This window comes from Mauremys reevesii, linkage group 10 (assembly GCF_016161935.1).
Source record: "Mauremys reevesii isolate NIE-2019 linkage group 10, ASM1616193v1, whole genome shotgun sequence".
Classification (NCBI taxonomy): domain Eukaryota; kingdom Metazoa; phylum Chordata; order Testudines; family Geoemydidae; genus Mauremys; species Mauremys reevesii.
The window spans coordinates 68,653,891-68,676,575 of NC_052632.1; the positions used below are offsets into that span (position 1 = coordinate 68,653,891).

The 22,685-nt window shown below is 40.3% G+C and overlaps 1 protein-coding gene across 10 annotated transcripts in view; it reads left to right on the forward strand.

Annotated features, from left to right (window-relative positions):
* The window catches only part of IQCK (IQ motif containing K), a 258,834-nt gene that overhangs the window by 45,631 nt on the left and 190,518 nt on the right, over nucleotides 1–22,685 (forward strand). For 6 of the 10 annotated variants that reach the window (XR_005585556.1, XR_005585557.1, XM_039491965.1 and 3 more), the window contains exon 8: nucleotides 11,009–11,120. Coding sequence is in view for 8 of the 10 variants with exons in the window: in XM_039491965.1 (XP_039347899.1) it covers nucleotides 11,009–11,120 (112 nt within the window). In the remaining 2 variants the exon portion in view is untranslated. Of the gene's footprint in view, nucleotides 1–11,008; nucleotides 11,121–14,782; nucleotides 14,859–15,493; nucleotides 16,488–16,563; nucleotides 17,313–22,685 lie in introns of those variants that run through there. The other 4 variants (XM_039491967.1, XM_039491969.1, XM_039491971.1 and 1 more) reach the window with 4 other exon arrangements.

Consider the following 22,685-nt stretch of genomic DNA (forward strand, 5'->3'; position numbering starts at 1 on the left):
TATGTTGTGTGTTTATTTGTTTTCCCTGATTTTCTTTTTTAACCTGACTTTGATTCCCACAGTAACAGTAATTAGTACTGATAATACCACTGCAGGCATCCTCACGGTAAAATATTGCAAAGCCAATCATTATCCAATAATGTTTGTATGCTGGATTAACACCACAAAGTTGCTCAGATACCTTGTGTTTGGGGGAAGAGATTCTGAAAGGCAATGTCTTTGCCCTCTACATTAACATTTAATTTAAAGGAGTATTGTTTGTAGACCTAAACCAACCTGTTAGAAAAGAAATGCAGAGTTCTAAAGTACAGTCAATTGCAATGATTAACTCTCTCTATCAAACTGTGAAATATTTTTGTTTGTTCGTTGGATGCAGAAGAAGGCAGAGTTTTGTTGTTTAAGAGTTACAAGCTGAAATTAAAGAGACAAGATGGGTGATGTAATATTTTTTATTGGACCAGCTTTTCTGTTGGTGAGAGAGACAAGCTTTTGAGCTAACCCAGAACTATCTGTTAATAACAAGCTACAGTACAGTAAATCTAGAATGGTGTATTTTTATATATGCCAGTAAATAAAGAGAATGTTAAATGAGAATCACTCATCCTCTATAAGGAAAATGGATGCAAAATATCATGGGAAATTGTTAATCTAAAATTTCAAAAGGCAGGAACTTTTAAAACTGGTTGATATATAAGTCAGCATTGATTTACTCTGTCCATAACTGTATCTTTGTAAAGGCTTCCTCCCACCCAAGGATATTTTAGATCATTGTTTGGAAAACTCATTTTTTATTTCAACAAGATACAGAAAGGTTTTATCAGGTAATGATTTTAAACTTTTCATATAGACATTGTTCACTGAACTTAATTATATAATTCATACAATCTGTAATTCTAAAACACCCTATTATTACAATGCACACCTTCTGGTAATATTAACTATAAATACAAAGGTGTGCCCGCATATATCAGATCAGACAGTGCACTGTGAAAAGGAAGGTCACTACTTCCACTGGACTGCTCAAGTTACATTTTCAAGGACATGAAATCACACACCACACACGTTGAAGGGTAGAAGGGAAAGCATTCTGGACACACTGTTGGATTTGTCAAGAAGTAAATAACTAAGAAATTCAATAAAATAAAAGATGGAAAGATAGCTCTGTGTGTAACAATAGCATTCCAGAATGTGAGGATATAAATTTTAATCCTTGTATTTCTTTATTTGTGAAGCTACATCATCTCAGATGGAAGAAACCACAGCAAGCCCTGTTATATTGTTTTAAAACTTTCCTCCAACAGATGTTTTGTGTACCTCTTCAACTGTTCTTCAGGACATTCATTGTCAAACATACTGAGGCATATATCGATGTAGAGGGTGACATGCCCTCATCTGTAAAATTAACTGAGCTTTTCAAGTGTATTCATGATGCTTCCCTTGTTTTTATCACACATGCCTGCGTGAATATACACAACGTGAAAAACTCAGGCAGATCAACAGCAACATGTCATCCAATAAAAAAAGTCTTTGCACCAAAAACTGCAGAGCAGAATTTTAACACTGAAGCACAGGCTAGCAATAAGACATAAGGAACCAGTGTGTTCAGCTCCACCTTGAGCCAATTTCAGAATACTGTGGTTGTTATACTGGAAGTTGTTAATGGCTTCCATCAAGTGAGCCTTTGATCCAAAGATAATCTCAGTTCTGGTTGTTCTAAGCACCCTCCTTACAGACTAAATGGAAGGTGAAGGTGAAGCTGTGTGCGGGAAATGGAGCGGGAAGCAAAAGAAGCTACTACCCAAGGCGAAGGGCTGTCTGGTGAGACCTCAGAAAAACTAATCCAGGTAGATTTAAAGGGGTTTCCCTGACTGAAAGTAGGGTGACCATATGTCCCGATTTTATAGGGATAGTCCCGATTTTTGGGTCTTTTTGTTATATGGGCTCCTACTACCTCCCACCCCCTGTCCCGATTTTTCACATTTGCTGTCTGGTCACCCTAACTGAAAGTCAGGGACTAAGTATTGGATTTGCAGGCTGGGGAGTCAGAGGCAGAAAAAGCCAGAAGAAAGTGAGAGAAGCAGTTGTGAGCATGACCCTGAGTGGAAGCAGGGAGCCAGAGCATCTTGGGCACAGAAATCACTGGATAGGAAGGTTTGGGCATTTCTAAGCAAAGAAACTTCCTGGGGTTGGTTGTTGCTAGTCTGTTCAGGGAAACAAGACTTTGTGCATTCTTTGTAAATAATTGACTCATCATCAGTTTCTCCTCCTAACGGAAACAACCCTGCAAGTCCCCAGATATTTGCTAACCACTCAGGCCAAAGGGACAACATTATTTTCATTTATTATTTGTCTGTACTTGGTGCTTTACACACGTATAAAGATAAAATCTCACCCTCACCCATGAAGAGGGCAAAAGCGTTTCATGATTTTGAAGTTGTATCTAGGAGAGAAGCAGGAACACCCAAGACCCACGGTCTATGGTAGCTCTTGCACAAGAATTCTTTCTTTTACCTTCAACATTCATCTTCCCTTAGTGAACTTATGCACACCCATCATGTTCCAAAGGAGCATCCTGAGATACATTGAAAAAAGTTGCTTGGCAAATGTCAATTTCACGTACTTTAGTTGAGAGAATTTAATTCCTTTCTCTTTCCATTTTAATTCCTGTAAAATTTGGTCTTATCTGAGGTTTAAATACATTGGCTTAAACCATCCTCTCCTGAACTAAAACCGTGTGTGGATTCCTTCCTGGAGATAGTCTCTCTCTCCCCCTTTCCCCCTTCTTTCACACACCCACACATGCATGTGCACATGCACTCTCATGCCATAAGGCAGACAAGAATTCCTCCCTATGAAAAATCCTGTGGGACCTGTCCGCAACCCCAGAACCACCTGCACTGAGCCCCTTTGCCATCACACAGGTTCTTGCCCCACCATCTTCCCCCATTTCCATGCACCTTAGTTATCTATATTGCCCGTCATTTGAGTCTGAACCTGAAGGTTGCTGAGTGCCTCCTGTGACGCTGTATGGAATATGGATGACCACTGATGATATTAATACCAATATTATAAAATTGGAATGAATCATACCAGATATACTGTGTGAGGTATCTGCAAAAATGTCACAATTTGCCAAGTATGATAATATTGTTTATATGTTTGTATTACCTTTGTATTATGAGTTATAGATATGTAGGATATATCTGTATTTCAAACTTGTGCTGTGCATCTGGGTCACATCCCCAGACAGATTGGCATCAGCACTGCCAAGCCTTTTGATGGCCCTACAAGGGCCATCAACTGTACAATAAACCCATTGAAAGGAACCAGGGAAGACACCTTATGAGTCAGCAAGGCATGTGGTATGGCTATGGACAGAGAACTCTAGGACTATGTCTACACTACACAGCTTTTAGCGACACACCTGTGCCACTGCAGCTGTGCCGCTAAAATGCGCAGTGTAGACAGAGAACTCTCCTGCCAACAAAAAAAATCCCCAATGAGCGGCGTTAGCGTTGTTGGCAGGAGAACGCCAATACCAGCGCTTGTCTTCGACAAAACTTTCGTCTTTCGGGGGGTGTGTGTGTGTGTGTAACACCTCTGAATGACAAAAGTTTTGTCTTTCACTTGCCAGTGTAGAAAAAGCCTAAGGCTTCCATGTCATGTGCCGAGCAGCTTTGGTTTGGAACAAAGGAAGTGCAAGCTGCATAGCAAAAGACTATAAAAGGCAATTGCATCTTCTCCATTTTGCCTTCAGTCCTGCTTCTTGCCTCTGAAGGAACTTTTCTGCAAACGAAGCTTTGAACAAAGGACTGAATGACTCATCCAAGCTGTGGATGTGTTCCAGATGGACTTTCAAGCCAGCAAACTCACCAGTAGTGCTAAGAACCTGATATATGGCCTTTGAAGTCTTTGTATGTATGTAACTGCTTTATCATTTAACAACTCTCTTCTTATTTTTTCTTTTTTCTTTGTAATAAACCTTTAGTTTTAGACACTAAAGGATTGGCTGGCAGCATGGTATTTTGGGTAAGATCCAGCCTAATATTGACCTGGCAATGTGGCTTGCTCTTTGTGGTAGAGAGGAACATTTTGTATTGTGAGCAGAGTTTTAAAATAACTTCTCGCTGTACTGGACCTAGGTGCTGATTGGGAGCCAGAGAACTGGAATGCAATAAGGGGGCTGTGTGATTTCTTTTCTTTTCTTTTATTTTCTTTTATTTCTTTACATGCCTGCGGGAGGTCCACCGGAGCCGCCTGCCGCCCTCCCACGGGACGCCGCCCCAAGTGCGCGCTTGGCGCGCTGGGGTCTGGAGCCGGCCCTGCCTAGGCACCCTGTATCACACCACCTACCAAGCTGCTGAGCACTTTCTAGGTCAGTGGAAGCTTAACTTTTTGTAGATTATGAGCACCACCCTCCTGTTGAAGTCAATGGACATTGAGGGCACTGTGGGATCAAGCCCAGAAAGGGCTGAAAAAAAGAGTAAGATTGATCTTCATCTTATCTTTGGTCCAATGCTAGGAAGGTGGGCCTTGAAGAGACAGGAGAGGTCAGAGAGAAATGTGAAGGAATAGGAAGAAAAAGAATTTTGTTGTCAATGTCATCCATGTCAAACATCCAGGGAGGAAGAACTAAGGAATTAGGGCCTCACTCTTTTTTCTTTTTGAGCTTTTCCCTACATTTTGAAAGGATATGTACAAAATGTAAGTGTCTGGAAGCGTCTTTATCTTTCCCAGGTCTTTAGGGATTATGTTGGTAAGTATATGGAACATTCTTGTAGGGAGTGAAAGTTGCTGTTTGAGGTGATAAATTTAATGTATTTTCCAAAGTCACAAAAGGAGAAATACTAAGCTGGGGTTAGATGGCCAGTTCTGGTTGCTTTGGTGTTAGGAGAAAAGTTTTGGAATAAGGCTTGTTCAAATGGATATACTGAGGCTTGAAGTCCAAAAGGAAAAACAACAGTGCCCCATTTTCCTCTCTAGTTCTTCCCGGTAACATACTTTCACTTTCTGGGGAAAATGTGAGCAAGAGCCTCAAAGACCATCAGGGTGTTGAAACAGAAGAGATGATAGCCTCCTACAGAAGCAGGGTCGATTAACTTTTGGAGAAGGTGTGTCATTTTTATGGAAATATTCTTGGACACAGATATCCTGCATCCTCAGAATTTTAGTCACTAGTTTTGGCTGGAGAATCCTGTTCTTAATGGTACTCAACTGGAAAATGCTCCCCATGAGCAAAGGTAAAGCACTATGCCTCACTCAAAAGCACAATTAAAAGACTCAGTTTTCCTCTTTAAAAGAAGAATTCCACCGTTTTAATATTCTCTGGTTTAACCTTCTTGATAAACATTCATAAACTGATGGGAGAAACAAAATAACCACCTTTCCCCCCAAATCTGGCTTTCTTTTTATTTTCTTTTGTGTGCTGAAAAACATGATCAGAGATAGAAAGTTTAAAGGCTGGTTCCAAAGGGAGTCGAAGTAGTAGTGGGAATCTGAGATACTACCAACAACTAATCTAGAAGTCTGAACCTTATCACAAACGGGTAAAGAAGAAGCTGTGAGATCAAACAGCATTTGAAAACCTACAATTTTCAAAGTATTAAGAACTGTAATATAGCAATGAACATTTTATTACCATTTTTCTACTACTTCATGTGTGGCTTATTAAAATGAAGAAATAAAATACAAAATTGTTAATTAAAATATATAATGAATCACCATAAAAGATAGATATAGTGATTCGCACCTTTGCGTGCTGCTACCCTTTAGCCTGATCCTGAGTAGGGCTGACTTCAGTGGGAATAGAGGGCACTCTTCACCTTGCAAGATCAAGCTCTTACAGATGAATCAAGATCAAGCAAACATGGTAGCTTACTTACGCCGTAGGAGATGCAAGCATTATACATATGAAAAATGAAATAAAGCTTAGTTCATGAATAAGAAGAAATGAAGGAGCAATCAGTGGTTCTTCGACATACTGCTTAACAAATGTAGTTTGCATTGCAGTAGGTACTTAGAATCCCCAAACCCAGAAAATATATTTAAAATATTTATTTTTGAGACTTGTACTTGAAAATAATTATATCAAGTAAATCTATATTTTCATAAGAGAATTCCCTGTCCCTTTATATTCCTGGGCACAAACCTGGGTTGAATTGTTGACATCTATATTGGGAGGTTAGAAAGGATTAATTTAAAAATGTGTTTCAGTTATGACAGGCTTGTATGTAAGGATATTTTCATCAGGCACAAGTGTGACTGTTGGGAGGTGTTTAAGTAACCTAACCTCTGCCAAATATGCACATTAGTTAAATTTATCACCACTCAGGGCCTTATATTAGAGACAAGATCACAAAATGTTTAGCAATGTATAATTTTATAATAGATAGTATAGATTCATTAGAGCTAGGAAGGTCATGCAGGATGTATGTACTGGAATTCTTGTGTATCCTTCCGAGTAAGTGGTCTGAAGTGATTGGCTGAATGCATATTGTCTGCATTTCAAAAAAAATTGATAACACACCATGCATTAGATTGGTCTCTGAAGTCAGAGAGCGTGGCATACAGGGGAAAACTGTTAACAGAGTAATGTTAATGATCTTGACGACTCTACTCATTTTTTGGCTTTGCTCTGGGCCTTAAAAAGAAAGCTTATGCACGTTTTGCTTAACGCAGCATTCTGCAAATGAACATGGATGAAAGCTCGTCTCATAAAAATATAAACTGTGTGAATTGTATTGGAAACAGCTTTTGCTTAAATTGGCATTTCTGAATCTCTAGCTGGTGACCACCATTTTTCTGAAAAGCGACATCATTTGTGACACCAACAATATTGGAACCTTGATCAGAGAGTGCAAAGCAATCTCTTCTGTGTAATTACTGTGATTTGGTAAATTTAAACTCAGCTGTTCAAATAAAAGTTGAGGGTGGCTTAGTATCTTAAGCCTTAGGTTTAGCATACCTAGACTCCGTAGCACCATCGATTCAAACCCCAATGGTGGTAGACCTATTCCATTATTCCTTTAATGTAGAATTGAGTTTTAATACAATTTGTTTTATGTTGGTCTTCTGAAAGAGACATGAAAAGCAGGTCCTGTCCATGCTGCATGGTCATTATACACCCCAGGACATATTTTAATGAGTAGATACTTTTCTAGTGTCTTTGATAAAAAATGGTCTTATCTCCCCCCCTCTTATGCAGTGTGCTGTGCCCCAGTTGGCTTCTAACCCAGACCTGAATGCATTTCATTGTTGCTATGTGTAGATATGACCAAAAAGTTACTGTATTGAGAGTATTAGATGAGGCAGGATTTATCATGTCTATAATTTGTAAAGTGTTTTGTGATTCCTTGGGATCAAAGGCATGTAAATATCAAATGTCATTATTTATTATGTATGTATTCTGATTGTTTAAACTAGAATTAAATCAGAATAGAAGTGATTTACCTTTATCTCTGACAAGGTATTCTTATACTTCTGCCGTCATCAGTGATGTCCCTTTTCACAAGATACAGACGCTTCCAAAAGGCTCAGAATAAATGAGTGTGACCCAGGCAATCAATAGAATGTTTGCTGCATTTACAGCAAATGTAGATTCATTCTAAGAGGTTTGAGTGTTTTAAAAGAAAAGCTGCACTCTGACTTCAAAACTGGACTTGTTCAATCCTTCACATTTTCTTGTTCTTCAGTGGGACGAAGACATGGATTCATCCCCATGCCTTGATTATTTGCAAAAAGATTTGCCTGCTGGCTGTTTTGCAGGTTATTGTCTGGTTTGAATTATATTGTGTTTATAAAGCAGAACTAATTTGCTGGTGTATTGCCAAAGATAAAGTAAAATAATTTGAATTATTAAAAAGTTGATATATTGTAATTGGAATTGACTCTTAAATTCATACAACTGCCTTTACTGAAGGTGTGATACATGTATTCCATTCTTTTTTTCTCTCATTTCTATGTAAAATTGCATTGTTCTAGGAGCATGTGTTCATTTTTTGCTTTTACTATTGGACCCCCAAATATACAGAGTCTCCTTTCTGACCCTATCTCAAAGCTCTTATCTTTGCTGAAGTTTGATTTTTCATTCTGTGACCAACATTTTGTGTCTAGCAGTCACTTTGTGGCGGATGTGTGAGATGTTGCGTTTTACTCAGATATCTGAATGTGTCCTCTTCATAAGCTGGCCAACTCCTATCAGTCTAAGGACTGGAAATTTCAACAATCATTCATAAATCATGAGATCTCTCGTATGGCAAATTAGCTCTTGTATAGCTGCTAAGTGATGAGAACTGAGATAACTGCAATGCTGTAGAGCAAGTAATACTATTTTCTAAGTTTTATTGACCATATTCAGCACTTAATTACATCCTATGCTACCCCTTGGGCCAAATTCTGCACCAACATACATTCTGTGCCCCTTCAGTGGGGTAGCACAAAGTGTAAGTCATTGCAAACTTAGGCCCTACAGACTTTACCCTGCCTTTCAGGCACTAGCCCATGTTGAGTGACACCATCTCAGGACGATTTCAGAGAGGCATTCTTCTTGCGGAAGAGTGCCCCCATTGCTGCGCTCTTTCATAGGATGATGTGTTGCTACAAAATATCCTCCTGCTCCTTTTCAACCTTGTTTGCCAGTCTCACTCCAGAGCTCAGTGGGATGAACAGCGAGAGTAGTTCCTGCACTTACGATAGACACTTACAGAAGACACAAAAGGAAGGGATCTTCTTGTGCACTCCCTCCCTCCTGAGCACCCACTTAGGGGCTGTAAGGACCTGCTCCATTAGCCCCTAGAATCATTGTTTTTCTCCTGAATATGTAAAGATCAGTAGTGCACCCCTGACACCCACCAAAACACATTTTGACATAGGTTCAGTTATAAATCGCACACTTCACTTTTTCAACAAATTTGCAGTAAGGAATAGGTGCTGTTACTTCTTTGGGATAAAGCAAGCCCTGTTCCTTTACCCTCCTGTAGGCCCTTCCCCCAACCCTTGTACACATGGGAAGATTGATTCCATGCAACTAATTAACTGATACTGATTTAGTAGAACTTATATGTGAAAGCATCAGAGAGACACAATACATCTCTTGTGAGTCTAGGAAACCATCCAGTGCATGGACTTGTCCTGTATAACCTACCTGTGGGAGGAATAGCTGATGAGGTTCATAGAAATGAGTTTTGATTTTTGTAACCATGAAAATATAGTTTTGGCTAGTAACATTAACACTATTTTTCTGATTTCAAGTGTTCATATTAAACATGTTAAAGTGTAGCAAACTATGCAGAGCTGATTTATTGGAGCAAAGATAATGTAGTATTATACGAGCTATATGATGTCAGGTCACTGAGTAAAATTCTTCTCTGTCAGCATTCATTTTGTAACCTTGCATTACATTACTGCTCTGTCATTGCACTGTCTACAATATAACAAGTGCCTCCTCTGAAATGGATTAAAAACTACTCCAGGGTTCCAGCTATTATAGGTAGCTTTCTTGGTTTGAAGGCACAGGAAATATATTCTTGGTGGAAAGAATGCTTTTGCTAAATAACATTCATGGTCTCCCTTAAGAATTTTTAAACTAATGGGGATAGAGTCATGCTCTCAAGGTCTGTCATAAAAGAGGAAGAAGATTGGAAATGTAACAGACTACCACCACATAAGTTAATATTAATTGCAGTATTATCTAAAATTAAATGTGGGGAGGCTTCCTGGAAACTGAATCTGTGAGTGCATTGGAAACAAGACTGTACTTAGGACACCACTATTGAGAGGGGAAACCGGGTTTGTTAATATTTGTTGTTAACAGCCATTATCTTTGTAGGACCCTAAATCACAATGCAGTTTTATGTACCTAGAGCTTATAAATAAAAAACAGAATCTGCATTTTGATAACTATCATAATTCAGGTAAAACCTGGTATCGGTTCAGCTACACAGGAGAATCTGCTTAATTGTCATTGGCCATCCTGATAAACAGTTTATGGCCTTTTCCTGCTCCCATTGAAGTAAGTGGGGCTGTATCTATGCTTTGGATTTTCTGAAATTCTCCCAGAGTTGCTCTAGCATTGGTGCTAGGAATGGTGGGAATGCTAGACTAGACCAGCTGCAGGCATGTTTACCACGAAGTCATCTTACCCAGCTTTCAGCAGGTCAGGATGAGACAATGGTAAAAAAAAGTGAGGTGGGTCTAACACTCCCACTGTTGTTCATACCAATGGGAGCGGCACCACTGCTAGACCAAGGGTTAGAGCATTTCATAAAATTTTAAATGTAGACATGGCCTGAGAGTGTTGTCATTATCTTCAATGGGAGCAGGCCCTTCATATGGATGATTGACAAAGAATAGATGTCATGAATGCATTTCAGTTACTCTAAATAATGGATTAATGGCATGCCTCTTTGTGAAAGTCTATTTAAATTGTAGGACTGGGGTTGTCTGCAAGCCTATTTGCAACTGTTAGCAGGTGGGAATTGGTTTCTTAGCATTAATTTCCCGCTGCATGGCTCTTTGTTTGCTTCATGTTCCTCTCCTGCGCTATTATGGCTGCTCAGTGGATTGGTAAAGGCCTTAATGCTTTTAAGTATAATGCTTAATTTTTTAAACAATTCAGGAAATATGTAATGATGTGCCATTACATAGCATTCAGAGGAGTCCCTGCTAGCCATAACTGGCATATGTTTTCAACAGGGTATGTCAATTATGTGGATTTTGCTTCTGTATAGACTGAATTTTTTAAGCCCTTGGGGCTAGATTGTGCGTTTACATCTGGCCCTCTATAATGAGCAGCCCAGGGAAAGAATTGTGCCTCAGACTGTCTTATCCACTTTTCTTGAAACCATATGTCATTGTGACTTACTCTACACCTTTTGTAGTTACTCTTGATTTCCAGTTATAAATTTCATTCTGCTTTAGTTACATAGATTTGTTATAGTACAAACATTGATCATTCATTTAGGGAGGACGCAGGTACATTTCTTACAAGAGCGTGTTTTTCCTTTCCCAGGTCCGCTGTGACACTGAGGTACAAGAACTGCGGCAATGGCAAAAGCAACTGAGAGAGGACAAGAACATTATTAAAAGAGTGCAAGAGTTCTGGACTAAACAGGAAACCAAAGGTAGGTTGCCCAAACCAGGGATTAAAGACTTTGTAATTTAAATGTTAAACATTTTATATGCACTCAGAGGTATGTACCACAGTGATAAACGGATCACAAATGACAATCCAGGCAAGGCGTAGGTTTTACTGAAGTACTTTACTGCTCCTTCAGAATTCCTAGTTGCGTTTGTAACTTGAAATGCTAATGCAAAATACAGTACTGGGCTAGATCCTCAGCTGGGGCAACTTGTCATAGTTCCATTGGCTTCAATGAAGCTACGGCAAGTTACACCAGCTGAGGATATGACCCAGTATCTCTTAGGGCCCACTGGGCTCAGACTTCTCTACTAGATACTTCTCTCACATTTAAATACTGATGTTGCTAGCAGGATTCTAACATGGTTTTCCTGAACTTGAGGACTTTTCTATCTGAGAACCATTATACTGGTGTTATTCAAATTTTACCCTTTGTGCAGTGTAGTTTATTTGTAGTAGAGATTGCCTGGCACAGTTCTCAAGAAAAGAACAGGGAAAAAAATGTCCAGGGAAATCATGTTAGAATGCTGCTGCTGCTAATAACTGTATAACCAACTGTTTGATCCCACTGTGGACAGGACTTTACAGATAGGGTCAAAGTTTACCATCCTTTGTCTTCATATGTGCAAGCACATTCATAGAAATTAGAGAGAGACTAGATGGATCATAATCCCTGTGATCTACTGTAAAGTACAGATCCTTTAGAACTGTTCATTTAGGGCTTGTCTACACAGCGCCATTGTAAAGCACTCTAATGCAGTGCTTCTCAAGCTATCTGATGTGGGGGATCGGCAATTTTTTTTTCCAATGTGCCAGGGACCGGTGCCATATTATTATCCTATTCGATGCTCTTATGAGGAAACTCATCGCGGACCGGCAGCCGATGGCTCGCAGGCCGGCACCGGTCCGCGGACCACCACTTTGAGAAGCACTGCTCTAATGCGTTGTGCTCTAACTGCCCCATATCGACCCTGCTGGCGTGACCTGAAAGAGACCTAGTTCGCATGAATGTAGTTCTGTTTGAAGCAAGACTACATTGGTGTGAACAAGGTACCTTTTCATTCATGCCAGCAGGGTGTACATGGGGCAAAGTGCAACATGTTAGAGTGCTCTACAATTCACACCTCTGTAGTCTGGACTGCAGTGACATGCAGACAAGTGATAGTGAAAAAATGTGTTGGGAGTCCTGAGTTGTTTGTTGATTAATTTACCTTTCCTCATTCCAATTCACGGAACATGCTTACATGGAGTTCTTTTTAACACAAGGAGTGAACGAAATAGCTAGAAATTCTGAACACGTTTCCCTTGATAAATTCAGGCAACTATGTTGAAATGGAGATTTTTGAAGTCTGACCATTTCTCAATTAGTAATGTGGAAAAAAGTTGTTAGGGCTTGGCTACACTTGCAGCTGTACAGCGCTGGGAGTTACAGCTGTCTTCGTACAGCTGTGCAGGGAAAGCGCTGCAGTGTGGCCACACTGACAGCTACCAGCACTGCAGTGTGGCCACATTTGCAGCATTTGCAGCGGTGCTGGGAGTGGTGCATTATGGGCAACTGTCCCAGCATTCAAGTGGCTGCAACGTGCTTTTCAAAAGAGTGGGGTGGGGTGGGGTGGAGTGTGACAGGGAGCGTGGGGGAGACAGAGAGAGTGGATTTTTGGAGCTGACACTGTGTGAGCTCCCTGCCTTGCAAGTTCTAAGGACTTGAAGATACACAGCACCAACCTTCAATTATTTTAAAAGTTTCGACCCCTTCCCCCACCCCTCTCTCATTCACTAAATGCAAATAGCTTTCAGACCAGATAAGCAGCTGCTCCAAAACTGACCCCCTCGCCCCCTCCGGGCTGCTTCTCTCCTCAAGCAAACACTAGCTGTGGACATTCATCCCCCTGCCTGCCTCTGCTCGAGCAAACAGTAGCTGTGTTTGTTTTTCAGATAAGCAGCTCCAGGAGCCCCGAGTTCACAACAAAACAAAGAGAGGCATCACAACAAAACAAAGAGTGTTATCTTTACTTAAAAAACATTATGGGAAGGTTCCGGAGGTCAGTTACAGCGTAGTAAGATTAATCACTGTTTACACTGACACCCCAGCGCTGCAAGAGCAACGCTGTTCTCTTTATTCCTCTCATCGAGGTGGAGTACAGCCAGCGCTGTAGTCAGGGAGATACAGCGCTGTATGTGCCTTGCCAGTGTGGTCGGGGAGTAAGTTACAGCGCTGTAAAGCCACCACCAGTGCTGTAACTCTCAAGTGTAGCCAAGCCCTTAGTTTCATTGTTTTATATTTAGCTGTTCTTTTTAATTAAGTAGAGTTTATCATACTAATGTGCTTATTTGAAAACATCATGAGTTCTGGAATAAAAAGCTTGTTATTCTCAAGCAGTATCCTGCATTTGATATGACATTTAAAAACATCTGCATTTAGAGAGCATTTAATAATTTTATTATCCATAGAACTTAGATTCTGCTGTAAATGATTAACCACATGCTATTCCTACAATAACTGATATTGTCAAAGACCTTCTATAGCTATTGCTAATTCCAAAACAGTTCTGTTTTCCATAATGCAACACATGCTATTCTATGAAGTTGTTTAATTATAAAGTAATCCGTGCTTTGTAATTGTAAGTGGAATTTATAACAGCCAGGTCATTAATTTAATGTGCTGCAATTATTTTTTCCACTGATGTTTACTCTGCATCCAATTTTTGTCCCTAAGTCATGAGCTTACTATCCTAGATGGAGAGCATGAAAATTGCATTTTCTTCCTTGTGCTTGCTGCCTGTACCCTGAGATTTCACCTGTTTGTATCTTAAAATCCTTCCATGGATACTTTAGCCTGAAGATGAATACTTGTGAGAGGAAAATGTTCCTCAGAACACTGTCTTCTAAGAAGGGCAGCTCCATTTTCAGCTGTAAATGTCCATTACTAATGATTATCATTGTGACAATTGTGGCTACAATATCATTGTCATAAGCTCTTTGGTTCCAACGTTGCACAGTTTAGTTATTTTCCTTAGTTATTTTCTTTGCATAGTGCCATTAGTGTACTGTGCATTCAGGCCCTGATCATGCAGGATTTTCCCATGTGCTGGACCTCTGCACTTGGGTAGAACCCCACTGATTTCAGTTGGGCTCCATGTGGTCTCCTCTGTGGGATTTGTTGCAGGCTTAATGCCCTTATCATTTTTATAATGATGCTGAATATAAAAAAGTGATTGCATATATTGACAAGTTCCTCATGTAACCATATCTTAGATTCCTTAAACTCCCTTCTCCCCCTCACCCTCGGAAGACTATTAAGTGTGTAATTGAGCTTCCTAAAAATGTGTGAATGTATAGAATTGCTTCCTATTTTTAACTACATATGTGCATGCATTGCATGGTAGTCTTGAAAAGATACAGTCAAGGTGACGTAATTATATTTTTGTAGTGAAGCATTCTGATAATGTATGCTAAACACCTGCTAGAACTGCAGTCAGAACTGGAACAGACTACCAGTAAAGGGCAATCAACGTGTACCAAATGATTTTTTCCACTAGATTTATTTTAACACATAACACAGTTATATGCATACAATATGGATGTGTATATAAATATCTTATTAAATAGTGCCATTGTAATTAGATTTCATCTTCCTCTCTTCAGTATTCCTGGTGAAAACAAGAACATATGAACTCATTTTATGCAACAACCATGCAGCCAACTCCACCAAGGGTTCTGGGTGAGGGTATTTTGAGCTGTTGTATTGGATCTGTGGCATAATACAGACTTTCTCACATTACACTGAGTCAAACTCTTCTAGGACAGATACAGTGTTAAATTGCCATAGCTGCATCCATCCATCCAGTTGTTTGTTTGTTGATTCATTCACTCTGAATGATATATTTTAAAACCTTGTGATAAGAATTGCAAAAAAAAAAATTGAACAAAGTCCAGCCTGCACGAGGTTGCTAGCATATTGTTTACTTCAACAAAATGTGCTAATTTGTAAACTCACTTTGCAGCTAGAAGCTGTATGTTTTGATTTGGTGATGATCATCCTATCACATGATTTTATCAGGACACGTGCACCCAGGATATATATAGCATGTGCTTATGTCCCATTGACTTCAAAACAGAACTTCAGTGGAACTTAAGTGATGCATAGGCTTTCTGTCACCCCACTGTATAGGGGGCAAAGTTCACATTTTATGAATGAGGCTCTATTTTTAACATTGAGGCAAAATGGGATTATAATTTGTAGCTGGCTATTTCAGGACTTGGTGCTGGTGTCTCTTCCTCCAGTTGTCCATCACACACATTCCTATCATGTATTCAGTAATAAAACACGTATATTGGAATATATTTTCATTGTAGTACTTGAAGAGCTAAATTCACAGCACTTGTCAGCATCAAGAATTTTCACCCAAAGAATCACCAGGCTCCACTGATCAGGTGCATCAAATAGTAGCAGGTAGTGTGGGGTACATTTTTAACTAAACAATGACGAATGGCAGCCACTGCAGCAGTTCTAGACATCTACATGAAACACAGGAATTGACTGTAAACAGCAATACCAGTAGGTTGCATCTGACAATGAAAGGCAGGTTTGAGTCTGAGGTCAGTCGATGGAAGTTCACTGTTTTTTCTTCCACAGTATAAGTAGAATTTTTTGAGAACACCAGGATGGAAATCACAGAGGCTATGAAGCACCAATTAAGGATGAATTGGATGCAGACAACTCAGTAAAAAAAAACCTTGATAATTAGAGCCATCATAACAACTAAACATTCTTTCAATAGAATTTTCCAAAATATTTCTGATATGAATTCTTTCAAACCTTCCGGTGTTATGTCAAGGACTGCTCTGGTGCTCTAGATTTAAAGATGACTGTGTATGTGCGGGTATATATACATACTATTGTGTTATTATTGGATGTGAGGTATCATGAGCTGCTAAATTCAACTAGAAATAGGCATGGTACTCTAAATTTAGGACATGTTGAGAGCAGAAGTGGAGTTTGCATCACTGAAGTACACATTTCAGTATCACTACTGGGTCCAGGGTAGTTCTGTGATCTCTTTTGATGAAGTCTTCAGTCATGTCAAATTATGGCAATTTGTTATAACGGCTGTACAGATTCACCATATATGCATTAATATTTATGCTGCAGTCTTACACAGAAAAGGTCAGGGTTTTGTTTGCCAGCCTACACAGCTGCCTCAAGGATATTTTATAGCTGCGCACACTTCATTTTGCAGTGTAAAATAACACAGTGCATCAGGAAATTTACATTTACATCTATAATATGCATGTGTATCTGTGCGATAATGCAGTATAGTTCTAGCTTTAATAGCTGAAGGGAAGGGGATTAGATGAAATGTTCAATAACTGTATATGTAAAAATTAAAAAATAAATCCATCACAGATACATTCTCCTCTTCCAGCAGGCTTAGCTGAGATCTAAGGAAAACTTTGGCAAAACCTGCTGTGATTTTCTTCTAGCACCTGTGGAATTCCATAGACTATTAGTCATGGTTTTAAAATGGTTCAGTTTTTAGCTGCTTTTTTTTGCACATCTGCATTTTTGAAGAACACAAATATGGATCATTCTGGAGTATCTGAGAACTGTGGCTCCAAAAATGCCATTAGAATCTATAAGCAACCCACATAATGTGATGTATTTCAAATGTTTCTTAATAAATTAACCTGTATTATAGATTAACAAAATATAGGGCCAACTTCTGCCCTCAATAACACCCGTGTAATTCCATTTATGTCAATTGCCCAGAATTTGCATTTCTGAAGGGAACATTAGAATTTGATCCAGCATGTTTGCTAATCCATTTTAAATTACTTAAGCTGAGTGTTTGTGTTCTGGGCACATTTTTCAGTGTGTTAGCATTTATATTATCTCATCAAAGCATGGAAGCTTTTTACATGGCTAACTCCCATAGATGGCAATGAGAGTTATGCATATATGTCTCCTGCTTATTGATGGAAAAACAAGCCCCTAAATTAAGATCATACTAGTCAGAGAGAGAAAACAGTTATTCAATTTATCAAGACCATCCTACTACATATTTATGATATAGTCCCCTGAAACAGGACATATTTGATATTAAACTGATACTACACTTAAGGGCTTGTCTACACATTTTTGTTACTCCTGAGGGAATTCTGTGCCAAAAAATTAAAAATTCCTTGCCAAAAAAATAAAAATAATGTGCATAATATTTTAAAATTCTGCAAATGTTATTTGTCAATAAATAAATGTGACTCCAGCATAGCAGTGGGGAGCACAGGCCACTGGCTGCATTGAGGTGGGAGATCACCCTTAAGCGCCCCCACCTCTCCCAATACAGGGACTCGGCAGTGAGACTGCACGGTCTCAACCTTGACACAGTGCAAGGGCTGGGCCTGCCCCAGAAACACCCTGGGGTCCTGCCCCCTCTGCACCAGGTGTGGGTGGGCAAGCTCAACCTGGCATGATCCAAGTGTGGAGAGGCTCGGTGTGAGGTGAGAGGTTTTTGTTTGGGGAAGTCTGGGTGCAAGTGGCTTAGTGGGCGATCTGGATGCACAGAGGCTCATTGGGAGGTTCCAGGTGCAGGAGCAATGGGACTCTGCAGGGGGTCCAGGTGAAGGTGATTGGAGCTCAGCGGGGAGGGGATCTGGGTGGTGGGAGATGTTAATACTGTAAAGACAAAAACAGAAGGCTGATATGTCAATATCACCGCATGCTACCATGTAACACTCCTTTGCTTCCTAGACCAGTGGGGACTGAGAATATGGCAAAAAGAGTGTGATAAGCCCCTGGGGAGGAAATAATAATAGTATAATGTCAAGTATCAGAGGGGTAGCCATGCATCCGACGAAGTGGGTATTCACCCACGAAAGCTCATGCTCCAATATGTCTGTTAGTCTATAAGGTGCCACAGGACTCTTTGCTGCTTTTAATAATATAATGATGGAGATATACCTATCTCATAGAAATGGAAGGGACCCTGAAAGGTCATTGAGTCCAGCCCTCTGCCTTCACTAGCAGGACCAAGTACTGATTTTGCCCCAGATCCCTAAGTGGCCCCCTCAAAGATTGAGCTCACAACCCTGGGTTTAGCAGCCCCATGCTGAAACCACTGAGCTATCCCTCCCCCCATACTTTATGGTTCTCTTGGGTGAGGCCTCTGTCAGTTAGGAGCTCCGGTATTAATGGGCATGTTCAGCTGTCCTTTTAGGTCACTGTGAAATGAGGCCTTTGGAAAGGGGAGAATCTTAAGAATCACAAAAACAACGAGGAGTCCTGGTGGCACCTTAGAAATGTACAAATTTATTTGGGCATAAGCTTTCGTGGTCTAGAACCCACTTCATCAGATGCATGGAGTGGAAAATACAGGAGCAGATATAAATACATGAACAGATGTGAGTTGCCTTACAAGCCTGAGGTCAATCTAACAAGACAATTCAATTGACAGCAGGATATTAAGGGAAGAAAAATAACTTTTGAAGTGGTAATGAGAGTGGCCCATTTCAGACAGTTGACAAGAAGGTGTGAATAACAGTAGGGGGAAATTAGGTTTAGGTTTTGTAATGACAGACGACCTTGCATCCTCAGTCAGATGAGTAAGAGAAAACTTCCAACACAATTGAAACTGTTCTGCCCAACTGCCTTGCTAGCAATACATCATGACAACATTGTTTTAGGACCACATTTTCAAAAGCAACCCATAAAATTGTGCCCATTATTTGTCATCTTTTGATTTTCATGCATATAAAACCACGGAGTTGTGAATGCAGCCTGTGTTTGCAAATGCAAATAGCATAGCTATGTGTCTATCCAGTCTATATGCACAACCATAGGATGCATGCAGAAGTCAAAGTTTCAGGCATGCAAAATCTTAGAGATGAAAAAGTAGAGATGAAAATTACAGAGGCCAAGATGAGGACTCTTTGAAAATATGGACCTGAAGCAGGGGTGCTGGAAGAATTTTTATAGTGATGGCCATTGAACCAAATTGTAAACTCTGTATATAATGGAAACCATTTCAAGCCAGGGGGTGCAGCAGCACCCCTAATTCCAGCACCTATGACCTGAAGGATTGTATACAATGAAAAATAAGAGAAATGGACTGCGTGCTGTGGCAATTAGATTCAATCAAAGAGCTGCTTTCATACTGCAGAAATGGAAACATTTCTGTTATCTCTATTTAAACTAATTTTGGGTTAGATATGGAGAGAAGATTTCCTTTGCTCTCTGCCAATTATTTCAGGAAGAAAAGTTTTCTCCTTTATCCCTTTTATCACCTTCACCCATCTTTCCATGTATTGAATTCATTATATTTAGGTTAAGGAAATCACAGGCCAGGTCTACACACAATAGTTGCACTGGTTTAACTAACACTGTGATTTTGCACTGATTTACTTAAACTGGTGCAACTTTGTGTGTGAACAATCTTTTATCGATTGAAACCTGGCTTACATCAGTTTAGCTTGCCCAGGTTATTTAATTGCACCTGCAAGTACTTAAGAGGGCCAGTTAAACCAATATATCCGTGTACAAGCACAAAGGTGCACTAATTTAACTAAATCAGTGCAACATCACCACTTAGTTAAACCAGTGAGCTTTGTGCGTAGACCAGGGCACGGCATTTGTATTGACAAAAACTTTGACGGCACAAATAAAGGATTGCATTTCACAATAAGAAAAAAACCTAACTTTAATATTCTATAACTATGTTTAAATTCATAATAAATGTTTATTGCTACATTACAATAAAGATTCATTGAAATATTGTATTTTTAACCTTGATATTTATTTAATGTAGCAAACAGTGTTGAAACTATTGATAAAGAAAATACACCTCTACCCCGATGTAATGCCACCTGGTATAACATGAATTCGGATATAACGTGGTAAAGCAGTGCTCGGGGCGGGGCTGCGCACTCTGGTGGATCAAAGCAAGTTCGATATAACATGGTTTCATCTATAACACAGTAAGATTTTTTGGCTCCCGAGGACAGCATTATATCGGGGTAGAGATGTAGCTTTTGAAACTGCAAGCTGTAGAATAGCTTTTCGAAAATGCTAACTCAGGCAGTAATATGATTCGTCTGACACTACTAGAATGATCAGCATACCTTCCATCAAAATATCTGCCAAGTAATCTGTAGTGTGAACTAAACATCAGATTTTGTTGTGTAGTATCTATCAGTACATGCAATATAAACTTGATTTCAGGAGGACTCATTGGACAAATATTTACATTTTTATGAAGCTATATTTATGTTTTCTTAGCATCTGTCCCAATGAATGTATCAAAAAAGTAAGCACGGAGTTATGAATTTAACTATTTGTATAATTTAACATAATTTAACATTTTAAAATGTGTTCTTATTTATTCTGTTTTCAAAAGAAATAGACGTATGGAAATTAAAGCAAATTTTCAGGGAAATCTTTTAAACCACATTAATTATTATTTGGCCAAATACTGAAGTTCTTTTTATTCAGTCCTTACTGGGGCAAAACACCAGTGAGGGTTTGCCTGAGTAAGGAAGGAGACCTGGATCCACAAAGGGAATTAGGCATTGCAACACTGAGGGTTGTTTTACTTCTAGGCCCTAGAAAATCACTGGAATAACAATGAGATCCACAAAGCCTGGATTAGGCACTAGGCTCCGTATATAATGAATGAGGAGAGATAGGCACCTAACAATGGGATCCACAAAAGCCAGCACGCTAGCCAATGGGAGATGCCAAGGAGGGGGTGTGTCCTAAGCCTCACCCCTCTCTCTGAGTTCAGGTCCTAAGGGCTTGTCTACAAGATCAGCACAGCTGTGCCTCTGTAGCACTTGACTGTGGACACTACCTACATCAGGGGTTCTCAAACTGGGGGTTGGGACCCCTCGGGGTTGCAAGGTTATTACATGGGGGGTCATGAGCTGTCAGCCTTCACCTCAAACCCCGCTTTGCCTCCAGCATTTATAATGATATTAAATATATAAAAAAGTGTTTTTAATTTATAAGGGGGGGGTCGCACTCAGAGGCTTGCTGTGTGAAAGGGGTCACCAGTACAAAAGTTTGAGAACCACTGACCTACACCAGCGGGAGGGATTCCCCTGTCGGCATAGGTAATCCACCTCCCCAAGAGGCAGTAGCTAGGTTGACAGAAGAATTCTTTTGTCAGCCTACCACTGTCTACATGGGGACTTATGTATGTTTAACTCTGCTGCTCAGGGGTATGGATTTTTCACACCCCTGAGCGATGTAGTTATGATGACCTAATTACCCAATGTAGACCGGGCCTTAGTCTGGGCTTATCTGCTTGCACTCCACAGCTGGACCTCTTGCAATCCCCATTCCTGGAATCAGGTGGCTTAGGCACCTAAATAGTTCTTATAGGAAACGCTGGCAAATGGGGAGTAGGTGCCACCTCCCTTATAACTTCTAGCCCAGTGGCTAGAATACTTACTTGGGATGTGGAAGACCTAGGCTCAATTTTCCCCTCTGCTGAGGGGGGGAAGGATTTGAACAGTGGTCTCCCACCTCTTGAGAGTGCTCTAACCACTGGGCTTTGAGATATGGGGCTCCCTTAGGCTCTCCTGTTGAAACTGTCACACTTTGGATAAATTGTTGAGGAGTGATTGGACTGGGGGGGGGGGGGGGCTGGATCCTGGGTCTCTCACATCCCAAGTGGGCACCTAACCGCCCGACTAGGGAGTTAAATATCACTGGGCCAGAGAACGAGATCAAGTATTTATCCAAAGTGGAACAGCTTCAACAGATGAGATTGATGGACCCCACATGAGACTATTTTGTAGCCCCAGTAATTAGGTCACTCCCCTGAGAGGAGGGAGAAATCCCCTTGGTTCAAATTTTTTCTCCCCATCAAACAGAAGGGGGAATTGGACCTGGCTCTCCCATCTCCCAGGCGAGTGCTCTAACCACTAGGTTAAAAGTTATAAGGGACGTGGTTCCTCCTCTGGGTAGATTTTGAATGGGGCCCAGTTTGGTGGGGTGATCAGAGCATGCCTACTGGATTGGGCCCTCAGATGAGATAGGCGTGACCCCCACTATCTTCCCCTGGTTTGAGGAGGGCACTGGGTTTAGACATGAAATAGGCATCTGATTACCTAGCGTGAGGCAGCAGTGTGCATGGCCAGAGGCAGGAACTTTTACAGCAAAAATTTAGGCACCTACAGAGTTGGGCAGAAGCCAAGAGCAGGTTTTGTGGACCACAGTGATACCTAAATCTGGAATTTAGGCATCTGTATCTGGGGTGCCAGCCCTTGCCCTGACGTCTATGGTAGCTTTATCATTGGCTACAGCGGGAGCAGAATCAATCCCTGAGAAAGGATTTCAGGTTTGTCCCTGGCTCTTTGTGTACTGCAAATTCCACCTCCAAATTATTCTTCTTTATTGTAAAAACTCTGAATGGGCTTGCTCCAGCCTATCTTATGGCTTTGGGATAAATCTAGAGGAAACTAAATTGACATAATTTACCAATTCCCACCCTTGGATTAAGGCAGTCTGTCCCCTCCCCCCTCTTGGGCTCCATCCCAACACTGTCTACCC